The sequence below is a fragment of the Peromyscus californicus genome, unplaced genomic scaffold (assembly GCF_007827085.1).
Source record: "Peromyscus californicus insignis strain IS unplaced genomic scaffold, ASM782708v3 Scaffold_6__1_contigs__length_162567912, whole genome shotgun sequence".
NCBI classification, from domain to species: domain Eukaryota; kingdom Metazoa; phylum Chordata; class Mammalia; order Rodentia; family Cricetidae; genus Peromyscus; species Peromyscus californicus.
Genome location: NW_026294584.1, coordinates 147,432,577 through 147,452,163, shown reverse-complemented (window position 1 = coordinate 147,452,163; position 19,587 = coordinate 147,432,577). Strand labels below are relative to the sequence as shown.

The 19,587-nt window shown below is 48.1% G+C and overlaps 2 protein-coding genes across 3 annotated transcripts in view; one reads left to right on the top strand and one right to left on the bottom strand.

Moving 5' to 3' along the window:
• The first annotated feature begins 515 nt into the window (after positions 1-515).
• Positions 516-11,552, top strand: Gsg1 (germ cell associated 1). The gene is made up of 6 exons (XM_052721932.1): positions 516-1,326; positions 4,832-5,150; positions 5,702-5,872; positions 6,589-6,741; positions 7,789-7,900; positions 10,512-11,552. Exons 1-6 carry the CDS (start codon positions 1,135-1,137, stop codon positions 10,849-10,851), a joined length of 1,287 nt encoding a protein of 428 aa, XP_052577892.1. The 5' UTR covers positions 516-1,134; the 3' UTR covers positions 10,852-11,552.
• A 485-nt stretch (positions 11,553-12,037) lies between these two features.
• Fam234b (family with sequence similarity 234 member B) overlaps positions 12,038-19,587 on the bottom strand; it is a 50,942-nt gene continuing 43,392 nt past the window's right edge. For both annotated transcript variants that reach the window (XM_052719850.1, XM_052719851.1), the window contains exons 11-13: positions 17,260-17,377; positions 15,014-15,234; positions 12,038-14,493 (exon numbers count right to left, since the gene is read on the bottom strand). In XM_052719850.1, the coding sequence (XP_052575810.1) occupies positions 14,488-14,493; positions 15,014-15,234; positions 17,260-17,377 (345 nt within the window). In that variant the 3' untranslated portion in view covers positions 12,038-14,487. The remainder of the gene's footprint in view (positions 14,494-15,013; positions 15,235-17,259; positions 17,378-19,587) is intronic.

Here is a 19,587-nt window from a genome sequence, read left to right as displayed (position 1 = left end):
TTACAGAGGAAGTAGCCACCTCCACCCACATTTTGCTGACTGGTAGGGAAGGAAAGGGCAGAAAAGAAGAAAACATGAGGGTGTAGCGCCACCCAGCGGCCTGAGGGAGCCATGCAGTCAGGAAACCAGCTTATTCCACAGCAAAAAGGGACCACAAAATTCTTGTCCTCTTCTCCCAAAGAAGAGTGAGTTGTGTCAGGATGAAGGTTCATAGGATGATACATAAAACATATCCAGGAGCCTGCAAGGTGGCCCAGCTGGTAGAGAGGCTTGCCTCCAAGCCTGATAACCTGAGCTTGATTCCTGGAACCTACATGATAGAAAAGAGAACCAACTCCTCCCAAAGTTTTTTCCATACATGTGCCATGCCCCAGCTACACACACATACACACACACACACACACACACACACACACACACACACACACACACACACACACTAATGTTAAAAACGAAAAAAGTTGCTAGAGAGAGGCATGATGGGACAAAGACAAAAAGGAGAACATTTTCAAAGAATGAATGGCTTTTTACAATCAAGTTCAAAGCGATGGTGGCCCACACCTTCAATCCCAGCACTGGGGAGTCTGAGGCCAGCCTTGTCTACAGGTTCCAGGGCAGCCAGGGCTACACGGAGAAACCTTGTCTTGGAAAAAAAAAGTCAGAAGAAACTGAGAGCATTCTGGGTAGAAGGAAAAGAACAGCTGCTACGAACTACCAATTTGTACAGTTCTGAGGACAGAAAGAATAACTTGTGCTTCTCAACATCCCACATGGAGAGAAGCAAGTTTATGAACTGCCTGGAAGGTGGAAACCACACAGAGAACAAGCCGGACTGTCTGTGGCTCCTGAAGACACCACCGAGCCTGGAACTGCTTCCTAGGGGAGATTCTGAAGTAACGACAGTGGATCTATATGTTTTGTGTATTGCTGTAAACATCAAGCCCCTTCCAGTCACACCACGTACCTAGGGAACAACGGGTAGAGAGGACATAAATCACCCTTTACTTTTGACAGAAAGTCCCTCTGCAAATGCTGATCCGTGCTGCTCAGTATTGAATCCCAGGTCCCCGATTGGCAAGTTCTCTGGCATAATCTCAAGAACAGCTGGGCTGAGATTGCACTGCCAATCATTGGATGCCCGTGTTCACCGCACAGCAGCATTTAATCAGGAGGCATGCCACAAACTACGAGCTGGAAGGGGAGAGGCAAGGGAGGGTGGGGGGACGGACTCAGCTTTCACTCTTGCTACATCACACCGAAGAGACTTGTACAGATGACATCCTTCCGTCCTTCCAGACAGGCAGCAAGACGCTAACCATGGCCAAGGTAACCAGCTTCCCCCTTTTATTTGACAGGAGAAACCTTAGCACCTGGGTCTTTGGACCTCGCCAACTGGCTGTCCTTTTTATCATACACTGATGCTGCGTTTCTCTCTTAATGTGCATGGATGGGAACGTGGCTGCCACAGCGGCACCTGGGGGACTCCTCCTCGGTCTCCTGTCTAGAAAGCAGAGAGTCACCTTGGGAAGGAATCTGTGAGCACAGGCCAAGGCAGAGCTTGCCTTAGACTGTGTCACTGGGTCTCGAGTCACTTTAAAGAAACTTGTGAAATGACCTTTGCTCTTCCAATGTGAGTAAGGCGCGTGACCAAGGATGTGCTGTGATGGATGGCAATTCTTGAAAAGGCTCCTGAAGGAGACATCAGTTTAACTACCTGGGGCTGAGGAAGCTCCAGAGTGCTTCCCTAGCATGCCAAGTCCCGGACATTGGGGCGCACACCTGTAATTCTAGCACTTGGAGGTGAAGGCAGGAGGATCCGAAGTTCAAGGTCAACCTCTAGGTATATAGCTCTAGTCAGGTTGGGGTCACAAACTACAGGAGGCCCTGCCTCCAGCAAGTGGAGAAGGAAGAGGGTATGAAGGGAGAGACGAGGCCCCATTCTGTGGTGGGTGTTCTTTCAGGAAAGAACCTCTCTGAGTCCATTCAAGTTGATCATCCTTTGTTTCTCCAATCACCCCTTCCATAATGTGCTTGTCAGCTTGGTTGAGGCCACAGGTGTGTGTAAGCCTCAATATTCCTTTTTTATGTCTGAATAACCTGGAGGAACGTGGGTAAATATGTAACTTGAAATGGATTGAATATAAAGCCAAGATCTCTTCTGGTGTGATGTGATAGTAGACGATTTTCCAAACCAATTAAGGCTGAATATTGCTATTAAAATTGAACCCTGAGGTGAAAGACTTGAAACTGCCTAGATCCTCAGTTTGGTCTTTTTATAGAATAATTAGTGAAGATGTTTTACTTGCAAGCAATGGCTATCAGATCATTAGAAAGGACACCCACCACAAAGATGTCTATACATCACGCCTAAAGCCACAGTTTCCACAGGAGCTAAGGTACTGAGCCAACCTACATGACTACCAATAGATGGGTAAGAAAAATCTGGTGTACAGACATATGGAATTTTATTGATCTGTAAAGAAAAGTTTATTGATCTGTAAAGAAAAATCATGAAATTTGCAGGAAAGTAGATAAAGTGGGAAAAAATACATTAAATAAAATAAGCCAAACCCAGAAAAAAAAACCTTAAAAATAGCTTTGAATTTTTATATATGTATATATGCACAGGTGTATCATGGATAAAGGGGATCATGAGGAGGGGAAAAGATCTAAATGGAAGGAGGGGGTGGGTAATGGGACAAAAGGGGACTGGTTGAGCCCCCTTCAAAGGGGCTGGTGGCAGTGAGCAGTGGCCATCCCAAAGAGAGTCCAAGAAGGACAAAGTGAAAATGTCACTGTGACACCTACTACTTTGATTAATTTTAAAAAACTAATAAAACAATCAGGAAGAGATTATTTTAACCCACAGTACTGGAATGCCGGTGGAAGCCAACAGTTTTTGGACTAAAAAGAAGAGGACATCTTTGAGCAGTGGAACAGCACAAGAGAACAGACTGGCAGACCAAGACCCTTCCTGCTCCTAGATGCTGTGATTGATAACACATGTGTCCTCAGTCAAGGCCACCCAGAGTCTTGCAAAGGCTGGCATTCCTCGATGGAGTTAATTTGCTGAATGCTTTAAAAAAAATCACATTGGCAGATTAGTTCCCCAAAACAATTTACTCTTCCATTTTGTGTTTTGGACATTTTTATACATGACCACCTTCATGCTTGTTACTGCCCCAAGTAACACATTGTGTGTGGTATGCACTGTGTTCATCCCTGGAGATTCCGAAGAGCAAAGGGTCAGGGTGGTAAACTGTTGAATGTAGATTGTACTAAGATGGGGTGGGCAGGGATGCTGTTGGATCTGCGCATTTGCCTGTGATGTTATTTACATCTCTTAAGCTAAGCAGATTGTGGCCTGATTAATTCTGATAGGAGAGATCCCATGAAAGCTCAAGATGGTTTACTTTAAGAACCATCTGGAAGCTGAGCCTGAGCCTCCCCAGGTATTAAGAGTACCTTAGGGTGCTCAAGACTGATCACAATTATTTTCCTAAATCAAATTCAATCCAAATCACATAATGAGGTTGACAAGGTTAATGTTGGTCTTTATTTCTGAGACAGGATCTGATGTAGCCCAGGCTGGCTCCAAAGTCACTATGTAGCTGGGGACGGTCTTCCTGCCTCCCCCTCTCAAGTGCTGGGACCACAGGTGTGCACCACCACACTGGGTATGTATTGTGCTGGGGATCAGACCCGGGGTTTCACACATATTAAGCAAACATTCTCAAAATGAGCTACATACCCTCTGCCATCTTTTATCCTGAAGGCATCAAAACTTCATCTGCTTCCCCTAGACTGGTACAACTTGATAATATATGCGCACCATGGAGTTATATTCTGCTATAAAGAATAAACTTATGTTATTTACAGGAAAATAAGTGAAACTGGTGAGCAACTTGGTAAGTGAAGTAAGCCAGACTTGGAAAGACAAATATTGCATGTTTTCTGTCATGTATAGAAATATATATGAGTTGATATATGTGTGTCTAAAGGGTATGAATGTGGAGGGGGAACTATGTGAGTGAAGGAAAGGCGAGAGGAGGGCGTCAGAGGATGAAGGGGGAGGGACATAATGCATGTTTTCTCTTAAACAAAGAATCCAGATTGAATGATGCATATTACATATGACATGAAAGCAGAAACAGGATTATTTAGGGAAGAGGAAGGGACCAGCAGGAGAAAGAGGGGACAAGAAAGGCTGGAGGGGGCAAATATGAGCAAAATACAGTGATATATATGTATGAAAATATTACCAAAACCCCACTATTTTATACATGAACAAATAATTATAAAAAGTACCCCAAAAGAGGTTGGCCAGCTCAGAGCATCTGCAGGGAGCCTCCCTTGTTCCCTTGCTGCCTCTGCCTGAGGACACACGCTGTAAGTGGGGTCCTGAGGAGGCCTTCCACCCAGGTGCACATGCACAAATTGCATGCCGCTTGCCAACCTGAAGCCAGGCTAGCATGATGCTCGCCTGCCTTCTAAAGCAGATAGACAAGATACCACCCTGCTCACATCGAGTTCACTCTGTTAGTATCCCTCAGGATAATTGTCTCCCATCTGGTATCACCTTCATCCTTGTGTAAACCTGTCCAGTGTCCGTCACTCTGCCTGTGCAAATTACTGTGGCAAGAGCCACACAGCATTCACTTTAAATGAGCAGCATCACTACGGCGCTTGCTCCTGGCCACACTGAAGCACAGCTTCCCCAGGGGAAAGCGCTCAGGTGGCAGGCTTGGTCATCGGTGTTGAGGAGGAGTGAATGAGGCCCCAGGAGCACGCTCCCAGCTGTCTCCTCCTCCGCCCCGCTTGTGTGTTGCAGATGGAGCTCCAGAAGGGTTCCCCTGTCCAGCGGACCTTCGTTTCTGCCATCCTCAGCATGCTATCACTCAGCCTCTCCGCAGCATCCCTGCTCAGCAACGAGTGGTTTGTGGGCACACAGAAGGTGCCCAAGCCCCTGTGCGGGCAAGGTCTGGCAGCCAAATGCTTTGCCATGCCGATGTCCTTGGATGGGGGCGTCCCCAACACATCAGCCCAGGAGGTGGTACAATACACCTGGGAGACTGGGGATGACCGGTTCTCCTTCCTTATCTTCCGCAGTGGCATGTGGCTATCCTGTGAGGAAACCGTGGAAGAACCAGGTAATTCCCTCACACCGGCCTATGTACACAACTTGATCTGCTTTTTCAATGACATTTTCATTTGTATCCTGTATGGGTTTGTGTAGGGGTGTGTACATGCATGTGGAGGTCAGAGGACAATGGGCAAAAGTCCACTCTCTCCTTCCAGCATGTGGATCCAGGGGATCAGCCTGAAGAAGTCAGGCTTGGCAAGCATGCACCCTTACCCACTGAGCCATCTCATCTGCTTTTAAAAAAAAAAAAATGTTTATTGAGACATAGAACTCATTATGTAGATCTGGAAATTGGAACTCTGCCCTACAAAGATGCTCTCAGAAAAGTGTTGTTTTCATAATCAGAGAGGAAGGCCAGAAAAACGAATCTTGGATACCTCATTCACGCGTGCCTTTTCTCCTGTTTTCAGAATGGGACACCAGCTGAATGAGTGGCTACTTGTATGCTCATCAGGGCCTGTGTCAGAGCAAATGGAGCAGGGTTGGGTGTGGGGTGGGACATCTCTATGCCCACAGCCCCAGGAAGCTCCTTATGACATCGCCCCTTGTGTCTTTTAGGGGAGAAATGCCGATCTTTCATTGAACTCACACCACCAGCCCAGAGAGGTGAGAAAGGACTACTGGAATTTGCCACGTTGCAAGGCTCATATCACTCCGCTCTCCGATTTGGAGGGGAGTGGTTGATGGAGAAGGCTTCCCTCCTCCACCTCCCCTTGAGGCCTGTGGCAAGTACGTGTTCAGTAACTGTAGACCCGGGCCTTTCTGGATCTAAACTGCACTGCGACCACCTTTCTCTACCTCTGAGCCCCACAGGCTGACAGGAATTCCCCCTAAAGTTGACACTCATGCAGATGCAGGAATGCAGCTCACAAATTAAGTCACCAGCACCCAACCCAGGACACAACCTGAAGAGTTTGTGGCCTTTTCTTGCCGTTTGTGACGTTGTTGGGGGGAGGAGATTGGCTTTTTGTTGTTGCTGTTTTTGGTGTTTGTTGTTGTTGTTGTTGTGTTTTGTTTTGTTTTGTTCTGTTTTGTTGAGATAGTCTCTTTGTAACCAGGTTAGCCTTGAGAAACCACTCTTCTTCCTGCCTCTTCCCCCCGACTAGTGGGATTACCGGTAGATGCCACCTTGGCCAAGTTTGTTTCACTAGAAGTAGGAGTGAGAGATCGGGAGAATGAAAACATAAGCCCTAATTAAAGAGAAAGTCAATAATGAGCTTTAGCACAGGGTTTATGAAAATGGGGTGATCTGTTTGACAACTGAGCTCAGCAGTGTTTACAGCCCATCGAGTGTGATGCGCCCGTTCTTCCCAGACACCGCGGGTGCTGATTTCACCTTTGTCTATCCTCCTTTCCCCTGGGCCTCTGACTTAGGGTGGGCACTTGTGTCCATGGTGGTTACTGACTGCTGTCTGGGTGGGGTTCCTTTTCTTGGCTTTTTGCAGAGGTCCTCTGGTTATCGCTGGGTGCCCAAATTGCCTACATCGGACTTCAATTCATCAGCTTCCTCCTGCTACTGACAGATCTGCTGCTCACCAGTAACCCTGGCTGTGGGCTCAAGCTGAGCGCCTATGCGGCCATCTTCTTGGTCCTGTCAGGTGAGTGACCATGGAGTGCCAGAGGCTGGGTTCCTCTCGGGGCTCCTTGGGAGGTTTTCTTTCCTTGTTTTGCTTTGCTCATACTGTGAGACAGGGCCCAGGGCCTTCCTGTGTAGGCTAGGCTAGACTCACTGGCTTTGAGCTTCCTAGCACTGGGATTAGAGGTGTACATGACCATTGGCTCACAGGTCCCTTCCAAGGTCCACCTTCAAGGCTTGGCTCTTTGACCCTAATGAGAGGAGGAAGGGACTGGAAAACAAGGAGTTGGGGGTAGGAACTGGGGCGATGGCTCAGTGGGTAAGAGCCCTTGCTGCTCAAGTTGGGGACCTAAGTCAGAATCTCCATCACCCATGTAAAAAGCCGGGCATGGCAGCTTTGACCTGGAACCCCAGCTCTGGGCGAGGAAGTATCCGACAGGAGGATTGCTAGGGCTTGCTGGCCAGCTAGCTTGGGCAAAGTAGTAGTCAGCTCCAGATTCAGTAAGAAACCCGCCCGGAGGGAATTAAGACGGAGAGCAACAGAGGGAGACCAGACGACCTTTGTGCACACTCATGTACACACATGCATACAACCACACACACAGAGGGCAGCAGAAGACACTGGGAGACTGTGTCTTTATACGCTCTTACTTCTAGGTCCCTTTATTTGGAAGCTTTCTCAATGTGTAAAGCCTTTGGCTCAGTTAACTTTTCAGTTGGAATATATAGCTTTTCCACAGTGTCATTGTTGGACAGAATTTAAAGTAAAATAAGATTTTACACACACACACACACACACACACACACACACACACACACACACACACACACACACACACATACTGTGCAGGCTAAAGGGTAGGAAGAAGTCAAAATGAGCACCGGCCATGACAGACTGACTCAGATTCTGTCACAGCTCTCAGCCAAAAGTTTGGGGTAATCATTGTAAAGATAGTCATGCAAGGAGACGCCCCCTCCCCTAGATGCCCTGACATATACTGACCCAGATGCCAACAGACAGATGCCACGAAGCCTTCTCCAAGGCCTCTGTTTCTTATTCCCTCCATAGGCCTTCTGGGGATGGTGGCCCATATGATGTATTCACAAGTCTTCCAGGCAACTGCCAACTTAGGTCCAGAGGACTGGAGACCACATTCTTGGAATTATGGTTGGGCTTTCTAGTGAGTAATCCTCATCCCCTGAACCTCCACAACCGAACTCCAGCAACCATGCACAGGATTTTCTACCCTCAGCTGGATATACCTTCCCATGTCCTCCTCCTCCATCAGTCAAATCCAGGGCTGGACCAGGGGGACAGCTATCTGCTCCCTCCCTGCCTTCTGAGGGTGCCTAGAACATTCTTCTCACTTGCTTTGAGGATGCGACCTGGTACAGTTTTTCTGCTCAGCAGCTGTAATCAGTTGCTTCAGCAAGGCTGGTTTTATATGGCTTATGGGAACTATGCTGTATGTTCTATATTTTGTGGTTCAGGGTATTAGAGAAATGGACAATAATTGTAATCTTGAAATTATGATTGAATTCTCTCTGATCTATTGATGATCCGATCATCTTCCACCCATTATATACTCCCTTTTTCCAAGAGTAACTTCTTCCTAACTCTAGATTTCCAGTCTTAATTCTACTGAACTGCTAGAAATAAAACTGCAGCTGGGCGGTGGTGGTGGCACACACCTTTAATCTCAGCACTCAGGAGACAGAGGCAGGCGGATCTCTGTGAGTTCAAGGCCAGCCTGGTCTACAGAGGGAGTTCCAGGACAGCCAGGACTGTTTCGCAGAGAAACCCTGTCTCTAAAAACGAAAACACAAAACAAACAAACAAACAAAAGCTGCTTGGCATCAGCGGTCCTCACCTTCAACACATGCATGAGGACAGTGCTGGAGTTCCAAGTGTAGACACAGGAAGAGCTTCAACCAGCGCCAGCCCACTGCCTCACACATCACCACTGTTTGCTTCCCCAGCCTAACCTTCAAAACCAAGGACTTCATCATTTTAAATGTCCTTGGGAGGGGGGGGCGGGGTTAAAGAAATCATATAGTCCATGCTAGCCTCTAACTATGTAGCCAAGGCTGGCCCTGAACTCCTGATTCTCCTGCCTTTACTTCTCAAGTGCTGGGATTACAGGAGTGCCACCTTCAACACATTCAAGCAGAGCATTTCCTTTGTTTGAGTCTCAAATACTCTTTCCTTGGAGTCCCTTCCACCTTCAAGAGTTCCTTCTCACTTTTCCTGAATACACACCTACTCTAGCTCTGGGTTTTTGTTTTTGGCGTTTTGGGTTTTATTCCTTTTCTGTCTCCCTGGAGGAACATTCTCTACTCACTGCAAAGCTAATGACCCAGATTCACATAAACTGTCTCAGATAAGTGCTGAGGGCATTGTTAATGGCACAGAAAACACACTATGCTGGGCTCACATTTCCATCCGGATGCAGGCACACAGGAGGGAGGCTCTCCCACTTCTGGTCCCACCCACTTCCTCACGCTGCAGTACACGCTTTGCATCGAGCACTCTAATCCACCCACCAACCCATGTCAGCTGTGCTGGTTTCCCCGGCCAGTCAGGCCTCACCTTGGCCCACTTCAAATCTTTCTTGGCATTAGAAGGGTAGGTCTGGGTTGGTGAGATGGCTCAGTGGGTAAAGTAACCGCCGTAGAAGCATAAGGACCCGAGTTCAAATCTCTGGGGCCCGAGTAGAAGCCGCAGCACACAGTAGTGCAGGCATCTATGATCCCAGCAGCATGGAGAGATGGGAGGCAGGGACCCAGAATTCCTGGAAGCTCATAGGCCAGTTAGCCTGTGTACTCAGTGTCAACAACAACAATAAAAAGAGACAACTGCCTCAACCAAGGGGGAAGTTAAGGACTCAAGAGGCTGTACACACACACACACACACACACACACACACACACACACACACACACACACACACACTAGAAACAGGGAACTTTGGGGCTCAGGCTGACAGTCTCCCTAGAATGATCACATCTGGATCTACTGTCAGGCAACAAACAGGAACCTGCAGGACAGTCCTTGGCCTGGCTCTCAACAACCTTTGACCTCCAAGCACCCCCTCCTACCTTCACAAACCCTGTTTCCTGGGCTTCACAGAAGGACAGAGCTATTTAGGGGTTCGACTTCCCAGGTCTTTAGGAATGTGTTTGACGTAGTTCCCTAGGGTGCTTTTTTCTTCCTCAGATTCCCCCAGCTTCTATGTACATCCGGTTCCCACTGTTCACCACCCCCCACCCCGTGCCAAGAACCACAGTCTTCGTAATAATCAAATTCCACTAGAGCAAAGTGTGATGCCTTCAGATCTGTAGTAAAATGTTTTCATGAATGACTATCGAAGGCTCAACTTTGGGGACAATTAAGTTCGAAAGAATGTTGGGCAGAAGAGGGATGATGGCTCAGAGTCAGGGCAAAGTGAATGAAGGGAAGAAAGAAGGGGTGAGGGGCGCATCAGTTCATGCTCACCCCACCGAAGAGAGCTGGAGCTCTGTGGGATCTAGACTTTACAGGGGTAAATAAACACACCACACACGAGTCACAGAAGAGCGTGGCGGTGACAGCCGATGGGATCAAACGCATTGGCTACAAAACTAAGGCAGATGGAGTCCCCTGGTCTGTCCCTCACAGAAGCACGGTAGAAGGCAACACACTCAGATTCCTAAGTCCCCCAGAAGACAGTGCCCGGTCTGTGGCAGAGCAGACGGCACTTTTCTTTCCATCAAGTCAGACTCTTACTGTCCCTTCTCTGTGCTTGCCCCTAGCACGGCCTGGGTTTCCTTCACCTGCTGCATGGCATCGGCTGTCACCACCTTCAACACATACACCAGGATGGTGCTGGAGTTCCAGTGCAGGCACAGGAAGAGCTTCGACCCCAACCCCAGCTGCCTCGCACAGCACCACCGCTGTTTCCTTCCCCAGACACCATGCGCAGCCCACTCAGGGGACCCTTTGACCAGCTGCCAGCAGTACCCCGACCATCCCATCCGCTCCGTCTCCGAAGGTATCGACCTCTACTCAGCGCTACAAGACAAGGAATTTCAACAAGGGACCAGCCAGGAGCTAGAAGAAGTGGCTGGGTCATCCACAGAAGAGCAGTGTTAGAAGACAAGTGGGTTTGGGGAGCAGGCTAACCCTACCATCTGTGTTTGCTTATTAACGTCCGCTTAAGCAAAAGTGTCTCTTGAGCCTTGTGTTTAGAACAAGAGAACCTTAAGTCATCTCCAGGACATTGCTCTGCCCCGTTTCCCTTGACACTGCTTTGCTCTACCCCTGTCCCATCTCATGTATCCAGAATCCCCGTCTCTTCACTGACTGCTCAAGGCTGGTTCTAGACCATACGATGCAGATAAAAAGGCAAGTTAAACACAGTTCTACCTTTAAGGGTCCGATGAAGCTAGTCAGCTGTCCAGAAGCTGAAGAAACAGGTGAGCAAACTGATGGTGGCTTACCTATGGTGCACTGGGAATTTTCTGGATCATACACAGGAAGACGGAAACACTGCTGAAGACACCTTGCACACTTGCATACTAGTGTCTTGAGTTCTCATAATAGCTAGCAAAGTGCGATTACACGGGCTGGCTAGGGAGCCGGCTTCTCTTCCAGAGGTCCTGCACTTGACTTCCGGTTCCTAACATGCATGGTGGCTAACAACTGTAAATCCAGCTGCAGGGAATCTGCCCTCTCCCAGCCTCCACAGACACTGCACACACATGGGACACACAGACATACAGGCAAATAACTCATATGCATAAAATAAGTTTCAAAACAATAAGAATTATCAATAAGAATTGACGAAGCATAGGCTGGGTAAACGGCACAGCAGGTAAAGTGCTTGCTGCACTAATCCCACAGCCTGAACTTGATGCCGGGGTCCTACAGTGGGAGAAAACTGACTCCAAAAGCTGCCCACACACATCCACACACATCCACACACATCCACACACACGCCATGGCACACACAATAATAATACAATTTTAGAAGTAAAAACATTATTAAATATGATCCTAGAAGCCATTGGAAGGTAGTCTGATTTTAGGTTTCTATAGCCTATAGGATCAGGCTCACTCCTAGAATTGGCCTCCCAAGTCCCCAGAGGAGACTCACACAGGAGCTTCTCCATGAATGCGACTGAGGCCGACGTTCCTCTCTGGGTACCCACTGTTCCTTCATCTCAGAAACTGTCCACACTGTTCCCTCCACAGAGGATGCCATCCATCTACTCACCTTTCTTTTCTATAAGGGAAGTAAACCATTTTGGTTAGCAAGAAAGAAGACCACACATGTATATTCCTGTACATAGCATTTATTTGTTCCGTAACAGTTCACATTTTAAACAGTGCTTTCTGGCTACAGACCCGCTGGCTCCTCCTCAACACAGGTAGTGTGGACAGCAATTCACATTCCTGGGGTTGGCTGGTATCACCACACCATATGTTTGGGGAGTGGTGAGGATGTTGTGCAGGGCAGAGGAGAGGGCTTATAAAGGAAGAAAAGGAGAGGTTGAGAGGAGGGGAGACCCTTGCATTGTAGAAGGCATTACTTCTAAGTAGTGGTCAGGCTGATTTGTGGGCCACCCCATGTTGAGCAATTTCTGCCTTGGATATCTGGGTGACTCGCTGCAAGGAGGAGGAAGGGTAGGGGGGCATTTGGCAGGAGGCCAGCACTCACGTTGGCCAGCGGAAGCCACCTCAACCCTCAGCTACCTTTCTGTACCAGCTGCAACAGGAAGCAAGCCTAGAGTTTCCATTGCATTTAGCAAGGAAGAGATTCACACTTCTAGTAAGGAGAAGTTAGGATGTTATTTACCAAAATACCAAGGAGAATTCAGTGATGCTGTCTTTGTGGCTTCCTCTTATCTGAGACTCAGCCAGCATAAACAGCCTTCAGCTCCAAAGAGTAAACCCAGACAGGTCTCCATCAAGCATCTCTGTATCATGTTCCTTCCTACACAGGCAGGCGTCTCAGAATATCAACACTGCAAGAACACATTGTTCTGGGAGCTCAACCAGGCTACCACCCACTTGACAATTTGGTCCACTATAATCTAGTTCTGAGAAGACTACACACTATATTCAGCCCTTTTACTAACAGAAATTCAACTTACTAGAAATGACCCTAGAATCACCTCCAGATTCTAGGGGAGCCTATTCATTGTCCCCTCTTCCCAAAGTCAACCTGGTCCCATACAACTCCCAAATATGCTTCTAGGGTCTTATGGCAGAGGTACCAACAAGTCTGGTGAGGCCAATCTGCAGGATGGACTGAGTACCAACTTCCTGTTATCCATAACAACTATTGTGGGCAATTCATAGATGGCCCCTTAAATCTAGAATCTAGTTTTCTGGGATCTCTTTATTAACACAAGCTAACATGATACAAACCCAAGTGAGGAGAATATCTGGTTTTCACTCAAAAAGAGAAGTACATTTTCATTGGCCACCATGGGAACACATGGCTTATCAGACAATGATACAGACATTTGGAAGATCCCAAACTAAAAGAGGTCACACATTTACATAGAAGGCAGAAGAATGGAGATAATCTGAAAGAACTTGATCATTATAAAAGTTACAGTATTTACATGAGCATTTTCTCAATATAATGCTTCAAAGGCTCTACGAGGAAGGAAGAACACAGGGCAGAGGGGTTGCATACTGGACCCAAGAATCAACAGTCCAGAAACAGATCCCTGAATAGAAGAGGAGGCAAGGGAGGAGGAGATGGAGATGCCCTAGAGAAGTCTCAGAGCAAGCAGAGTGGAGCTGCAGCCAGGACAAGGCCATGGGACTTCCAACCTTTAAGCCGAGGCCAACACGCATGCAAACCCTTCTGTCATGACTGTAGAATCAAAGCTCGTAGCTGCAGAACCATCAAAAGTTCACAGGGCACGATGTAAGGACCTGGTCAGGAGCCACGGAAACTATCTCCCTCGCTCCCTGTGATAGAAACATTTTCTCATGACCACTTAACAGAGGTAGAGGGTCTAGGAGATGGAAGGATGAACATTCTGGATAACTAGCCTCATCATAACTTCCAGTGTCGCTCACTGATGTCTAGAGAAGGAACCATAATATAGGCAGAGGGAAAACAGTGGTGAGGGACCCTCAGGACCTCAGAGGTAGGCCATCCAGACACACCAGGATGACCAAATCAGGTGAGTTTCAAGAGGACAAGGAATGGAATCCCTGAAGCTTGGGGCATATCTCAAAAATAATTTTGTACAACACTGAACACACACACACACACACACATACACACACACATACACACATACACACACACATACACACATACACACACACATACACACATACACACACACACACACACACACACACACACACACACACACACACACACACACACACATATACATGGCCTAATGCAAAACAACATATATCCTTGCTTGTAGGCCATTGGATTTCCCAGCAAGGGTTTATAAATTAGAGGTACAAAAAAAAAAAAAAAAAAAAAAAAAAAAAACAACTGCTATAAGATTCACATTTCCAAACTATCCACACAGAGTTCCCAGGAGGAGGGGTTAGTGCAGGGATGGGAGGGTCGTGAGATATCGCAGCTAAGCAGATCATGCTGCGTGATCACACAGCCCCAGCAGGCTGCCAGAGGGCAGTGATCCCCAAGTGCTGCATGACCCTGAAGTCGTCACCTCTCCAGAGAACTGACAGGAGGGACAGGAGCCGCTCTGCATGGTTCTTCTGAATCTGGATTCCACTGTACTAGATCTGTGGGAAAATGACCATTATTATCCCCTTTACATAGGATTTCCAAAGAAATGGGAAATTTAAACATCAGAACGCTTCACTTCCCAGTCCTCCAGTTTAGCTCCAATAGTTTATGAGCCCCAAGGACTTGTGTCCTTTCAGTGATAAGCTCTTCAACTTCAAACTTGGCCCAAGGACTTTTTAGGGAAAAGGGCTGGCATTTTTAGCAAGATAACTGCTAGGTAATGTAGGTTCTGTAAACCATATCTGCATGGATAGTAACATCATTAGTCCCTACCCAGAAAATGCCAGAAACATCTACCCCCTCCCGTCATTGGGATGTTTTAAAAACCACAATCCCACATTTCTAAATGCCTGACAACCTGAGTTCAATCCCCAGGACCCACACAGAAGAAAACTAATTTTAGCAGTCGTCCACCAATCTCTACACATGTGTCAGGATCCATGTGGGCCCACACACATAAATGTAATAAAATTCTTTTTAATTAAAAATTAACCAACCATCCCAGAAGCCAGTCACCTGGTAGGGAGAATCAACAAACTTGATTCTAGAGAGGAATCTCCTCAGCTCCCCACGGCCAATTTTAGGGGTGGTCTCCTCCAGCTGGACCATCTGGCCTTCCATGAGTGCCCAGCGCAGGCTAAGCTTGCTGATCACCAGAGAGGTGGGGTGTCCATCCGGGCTCATCCTTGTCGTCCTAGTGACATAAAAGGCATCTTTCCAGATGTCGTTGATTCCAACTGAGGAAGGACAATGACAAGAAGCAGTTCACAACAAAGAAGTCAGCAGCATGCTCATCATCTCTTGGATTCAGATTATAGGCACGAGGTCTTTGTCTTTAAAATAGGAATTAACAGCGGTTGTCTAAAAGGGGCATGAGAATCCTTTTTCTCTCCCATACAACTACTCAGCAGGCTCACCGGAGCTCCCTTTAATATGCTGCACTATGAGCTTCAGCCAGTTCTCCTCCAATACATCGGTTTCAGCTCACCCTGCCTCCTCTTTTCCTCTGCCCAGGGTTTTAGGTAACTGGGCCGCTTGACTCTTTAGGTCATGTAGATGACTAGAGACAAGTATTGGCCTAGCTTGGTAAGCAGCCTTGAACTGGTTCTGTAGCCAAGGACGAGTCTTTGACGGAAGTGCGATCTTAATTAGTCTTAACAATAAAAACCCGGAGTCAGATATTGAAGGTGAAAGCTGAAAGATCAGAGAAGCAGAGCAGCAGCCACCAGAGACTTCTTACCTCTACGAAATCTCAGACTGAATGAGGAGTCCTGTTGCTACGAATCCTCAGACTGAATGAGCGGGAGATCCTGTCTCCACCCGCCTTATATTCCTGTCTCCACCTCCCTAGTGCTGGGACTAAAGGCATGAGCCTCCCAAGTCCTGGGATTACAGGCATGCACCACCACCTCCTGGCTCTGTTTCTCTTTTAGACTGGTTCAATCTCATGTAGCCCAGGGTGGCCTTGAACTCCTGATCTTCCTGCTTCCTCCTCCTAAATTCTGGGATTAAAAGCATGTACCACCACTGTCTGGCCTCTGTGGTTAACTAGTGGCTAGCTCCACCCTCTGATCTCCAGGCAAGCTTTATTTGTCAGAACACAAACAAATATACAACATTTGACTCTCTTGCCTCTACCTCCCCAGGGCCTCATGCATGCTAGGCAGATACTCTGCCAACTGAGCTACATCTCCAGCCCATGAGATTCTTATTTACTTCACCATTATTTAATGTTCCCTGAATAATGTTTTATGCAAATGTTGCAAAACAGTTCATTATATCTCTTACATGGTTTTGTAAGCAGATACTCCCCACTCCCTCTAAACCCTCTCACCCCCCCACCCCCCCACCCCCCACCGCCGCCTCAATTCCCCAATCAATTGACAGCCTGCAAGTTCCAGATCAGCTTTTCTCCCCCGTGAAGCCCATGACACAGAGCCACAGCACCACTTCAGCTCAAGGCAAAGAGCTGTAAGGAGCAAGTCCACAGAGGCGAGAGTGTGGAAAGGCATGAAGGAGCTTGGTGTCAGGGTACACACCTGTAATCAAGCATTTGGGAGGGAAAGGCAGGAGGGTTAGGTGTTCAAGGCCATCCTCAGCTACAGAGCCAGTTTGAGGTCAACCTGGGCTAGATGAGACCTGTCTAATTGCCCCCTCCCTGGCTGAAAAAGAAAACGAGACAAGGGAGATGTGGCTAACCTAGTCTCCGCCCAGCTGAGACTAGCTGAGACTAGCAAACGGCAGTGGCTTGGTTTCCAGGCTCTGGGTTGCTGAATGAGGTTTCTCTAATATATGCCTTCAAGTTTGCTTTAGAGTATCACTTAGACACACAGTAGAGCAGAATATTTCCAAATGGTTATGGGTAATTTTTCTCCTTTGGTCTTTCTGTTGACTCCAATTTGTATGTTTAATATTCACATAAGTAATCACTAAATCAATGCCCTGAAAGAAACATTTCCATTACATCCCACACAGTTAACTTCCAACCCTAAGCCCTAAAGGTAGCTGGCACACAGCTGAGGCTCCATCATCACCCCCGGAGCTCTCCTGGGGTGAGATGGGTGTGCTCAGCTTTCAGCACATTCAGAGAATCTTGCCCTAGAAGCCTGGCACTATAACCCGGAGGAAACTCTCCAGCAATGCCCCTGGTTCCAGGGACACCAAGGAAAATGACTACTGTCTCTTGAAAAGCCCTTATCCTTCCCTTGGTGGGCAACGTTTTCACACCGTCAAGATACACTCTCTGATGTCTGGGGACTCACCCTCCGAAGCTGTCACTATGCCAGTGGTGTTGGTCAGGTCCAGGAGGATAGACGGGAAGGTTGGATGCAGGAGGTAAAGGTGGTAAAGGCCAGGAGGCTCGGCTCCTGGGGGGTCATCCTGGCAACAGTCACAGAAAAGGAGATCACGGGTGACTACATTCCACATGACACCGTGAGGGAAAGGGAGCACAGCAGAAGGTTCCAGTCAGCTCACTCCTGATCCCAACTACGGGGACATGAGTTCAAAACACAGGTTCACCCCTAACTCCAAACCACTATCTATAGTCAAAAATGTAAGGGAGAACGAGAAGGAAGGAAGGGGAGAGCGAAAGAGGGGAGGAGGGGATACTTGCAAATGTTTGCAGAAAGGGAGAAGCAGGGAAGGGAAGCAGGAGGGGGAGGAGAAGCATGTCTGTGGAGACCTCTCCTCCACCTACGGCAGGGCTGAGCTGGGACTCTCATTCATCCTTACAGCAGGTAAGGCTGTGTAGAGAGAAAAGCTATTTCTGAACCGTGGCCAAATACATTTCCTTCCATTGGATGTCAAAACCAACTGCGAGGGGCCGGGGACGTAACTCCATGGTAGTGCTCGCCTAGCATGTATAAAGCCCCGGGTTTGATGCCAACGGCAGGCATCAGGCTGAACATAGAAAAGCCTATCAGTTCCCCAGAGAAACAGACCTTTTGACTAGACAGAAGAAAATCACCAATTACAACTAAAAACTGCTGAGGTCTGAGAGTTGAGTCTCCGAATCCCTGCAGCAGGAGAAACGCCCACAAGGGGGCTTTATCAACACGCCTTCTGAGTGGGGATGGGCTGTGGCAGCCACGTGTGGCAGCCACACACTTGTTAAAGTACAGACTGCTGGCCCCACCTGCCAGGACTCAGTGTGAGCAGCAGCCCTTCTGAGAGGAGAAGCCAGAACAGTCTTGCACCCTCACTCCCACCGTGAGCCAGCCCTTAAGGCAGAGGAGGCCATTTCCACAGGCCGGTGTTTGGAGGGACAGACCTTAGGCCCAACTAACATGCCATGGAAATGACTTTCCTCGCCGCCTACAGAACAGAGCCCAGAGGTCTTAGCATCAAAGTCAAAGCTTTTCAAGGCAGGTGTTATGACACCAGCACTCGGGAGACAGAGACAGGTGGATCTCTGTGAGTTCAAGGCCAGCCTGGTCTACGCAGTGAGTTCCTGAACAGCCAGGGCTATGTGGAGAGACCCCGTCTCAAAAAATAAAAACAGAACAAAGGAGCTCAAGTTCCTCACTTCACTTTTCTACGCTCTGACTGCACTCATTTGCTGCCTACCCCCATGGCATTCTCAATCCGCTCACGCTTCCTTCCGGTTCCTTAAAAAGCCACTGCCAATCATGCTATTCCTCCTCAGACTGCTTACCACCCTCTCTCCCGCTCTTCTGCACATCAACGACTTCCCACCCTCAGCCACAACTTGCATCCAAGCTCTTTCATGGAACACTCCCTAATCGCCCCAGGCAAAATCAGTATCTCCCTTCTTTTGTGCACCTACCCAGTTATTTATTTTGTGTACGTGTGCATACGTGCATGGGCACATGAGCCACCGTGTACATGTACAGGTCGAAGGACAACTGGCTGGGAGTGAGGGGTTGATGTCAGTTTTTCCCTCCCACCATGTGGGTCCCAAGGAGCAAACTCAGGTTGTCAACCTTGGTGGCGAGCAACTCACAGGCCTTGCCAGCCCCACCTACAGTTCTCATGTGCACCTCCCTGTTAGTAAGTCACTCTTGGGGCTACCCACAGAAGCCCATTTTGAAAGCCATCTGGTCCAATCTCCACATTACTCTATGAGGAAACCAGGACTGAGGGCAACCATAACCCCTCTGGGGTAAATCTGGTCATCAAAATGAGGGGCTAGACAGCATCTTTGTGAGTAAGAACAGGAGGCTAAACACAAAACAAAGCAAAACCAGAAGGCTCCGAAGAGTAACTTGTTGGGAGGGCCTGGTTGACAAACTCAGAACCGTGTGTCCACCATGCTTCCCCAACCCTGGGTCACTTGCCTTCTCCAGAGGTTCAGAGCTACGTCCTGATATGTTCAAATCCCCACAGAGGGAATTCCATCATCTGGCACACAGCAAGTGAGGCATAATGTACTTCACTGGTCTAAGTCGGCCATGCTTACCGCTGAGTCCTGGCGCCTATTCTAGGGAGCAACTCTACCTCATAAACCCCGGCCTCACCCACCCCACCCAGACACTTCAGAGTGACACAAGAACAGTACATCAGCCTTCAAGGTGTCAGGACTCCTTCCCATGACCCCCACGGACCCTTCAGCTTCAGCCTCTTCAGCG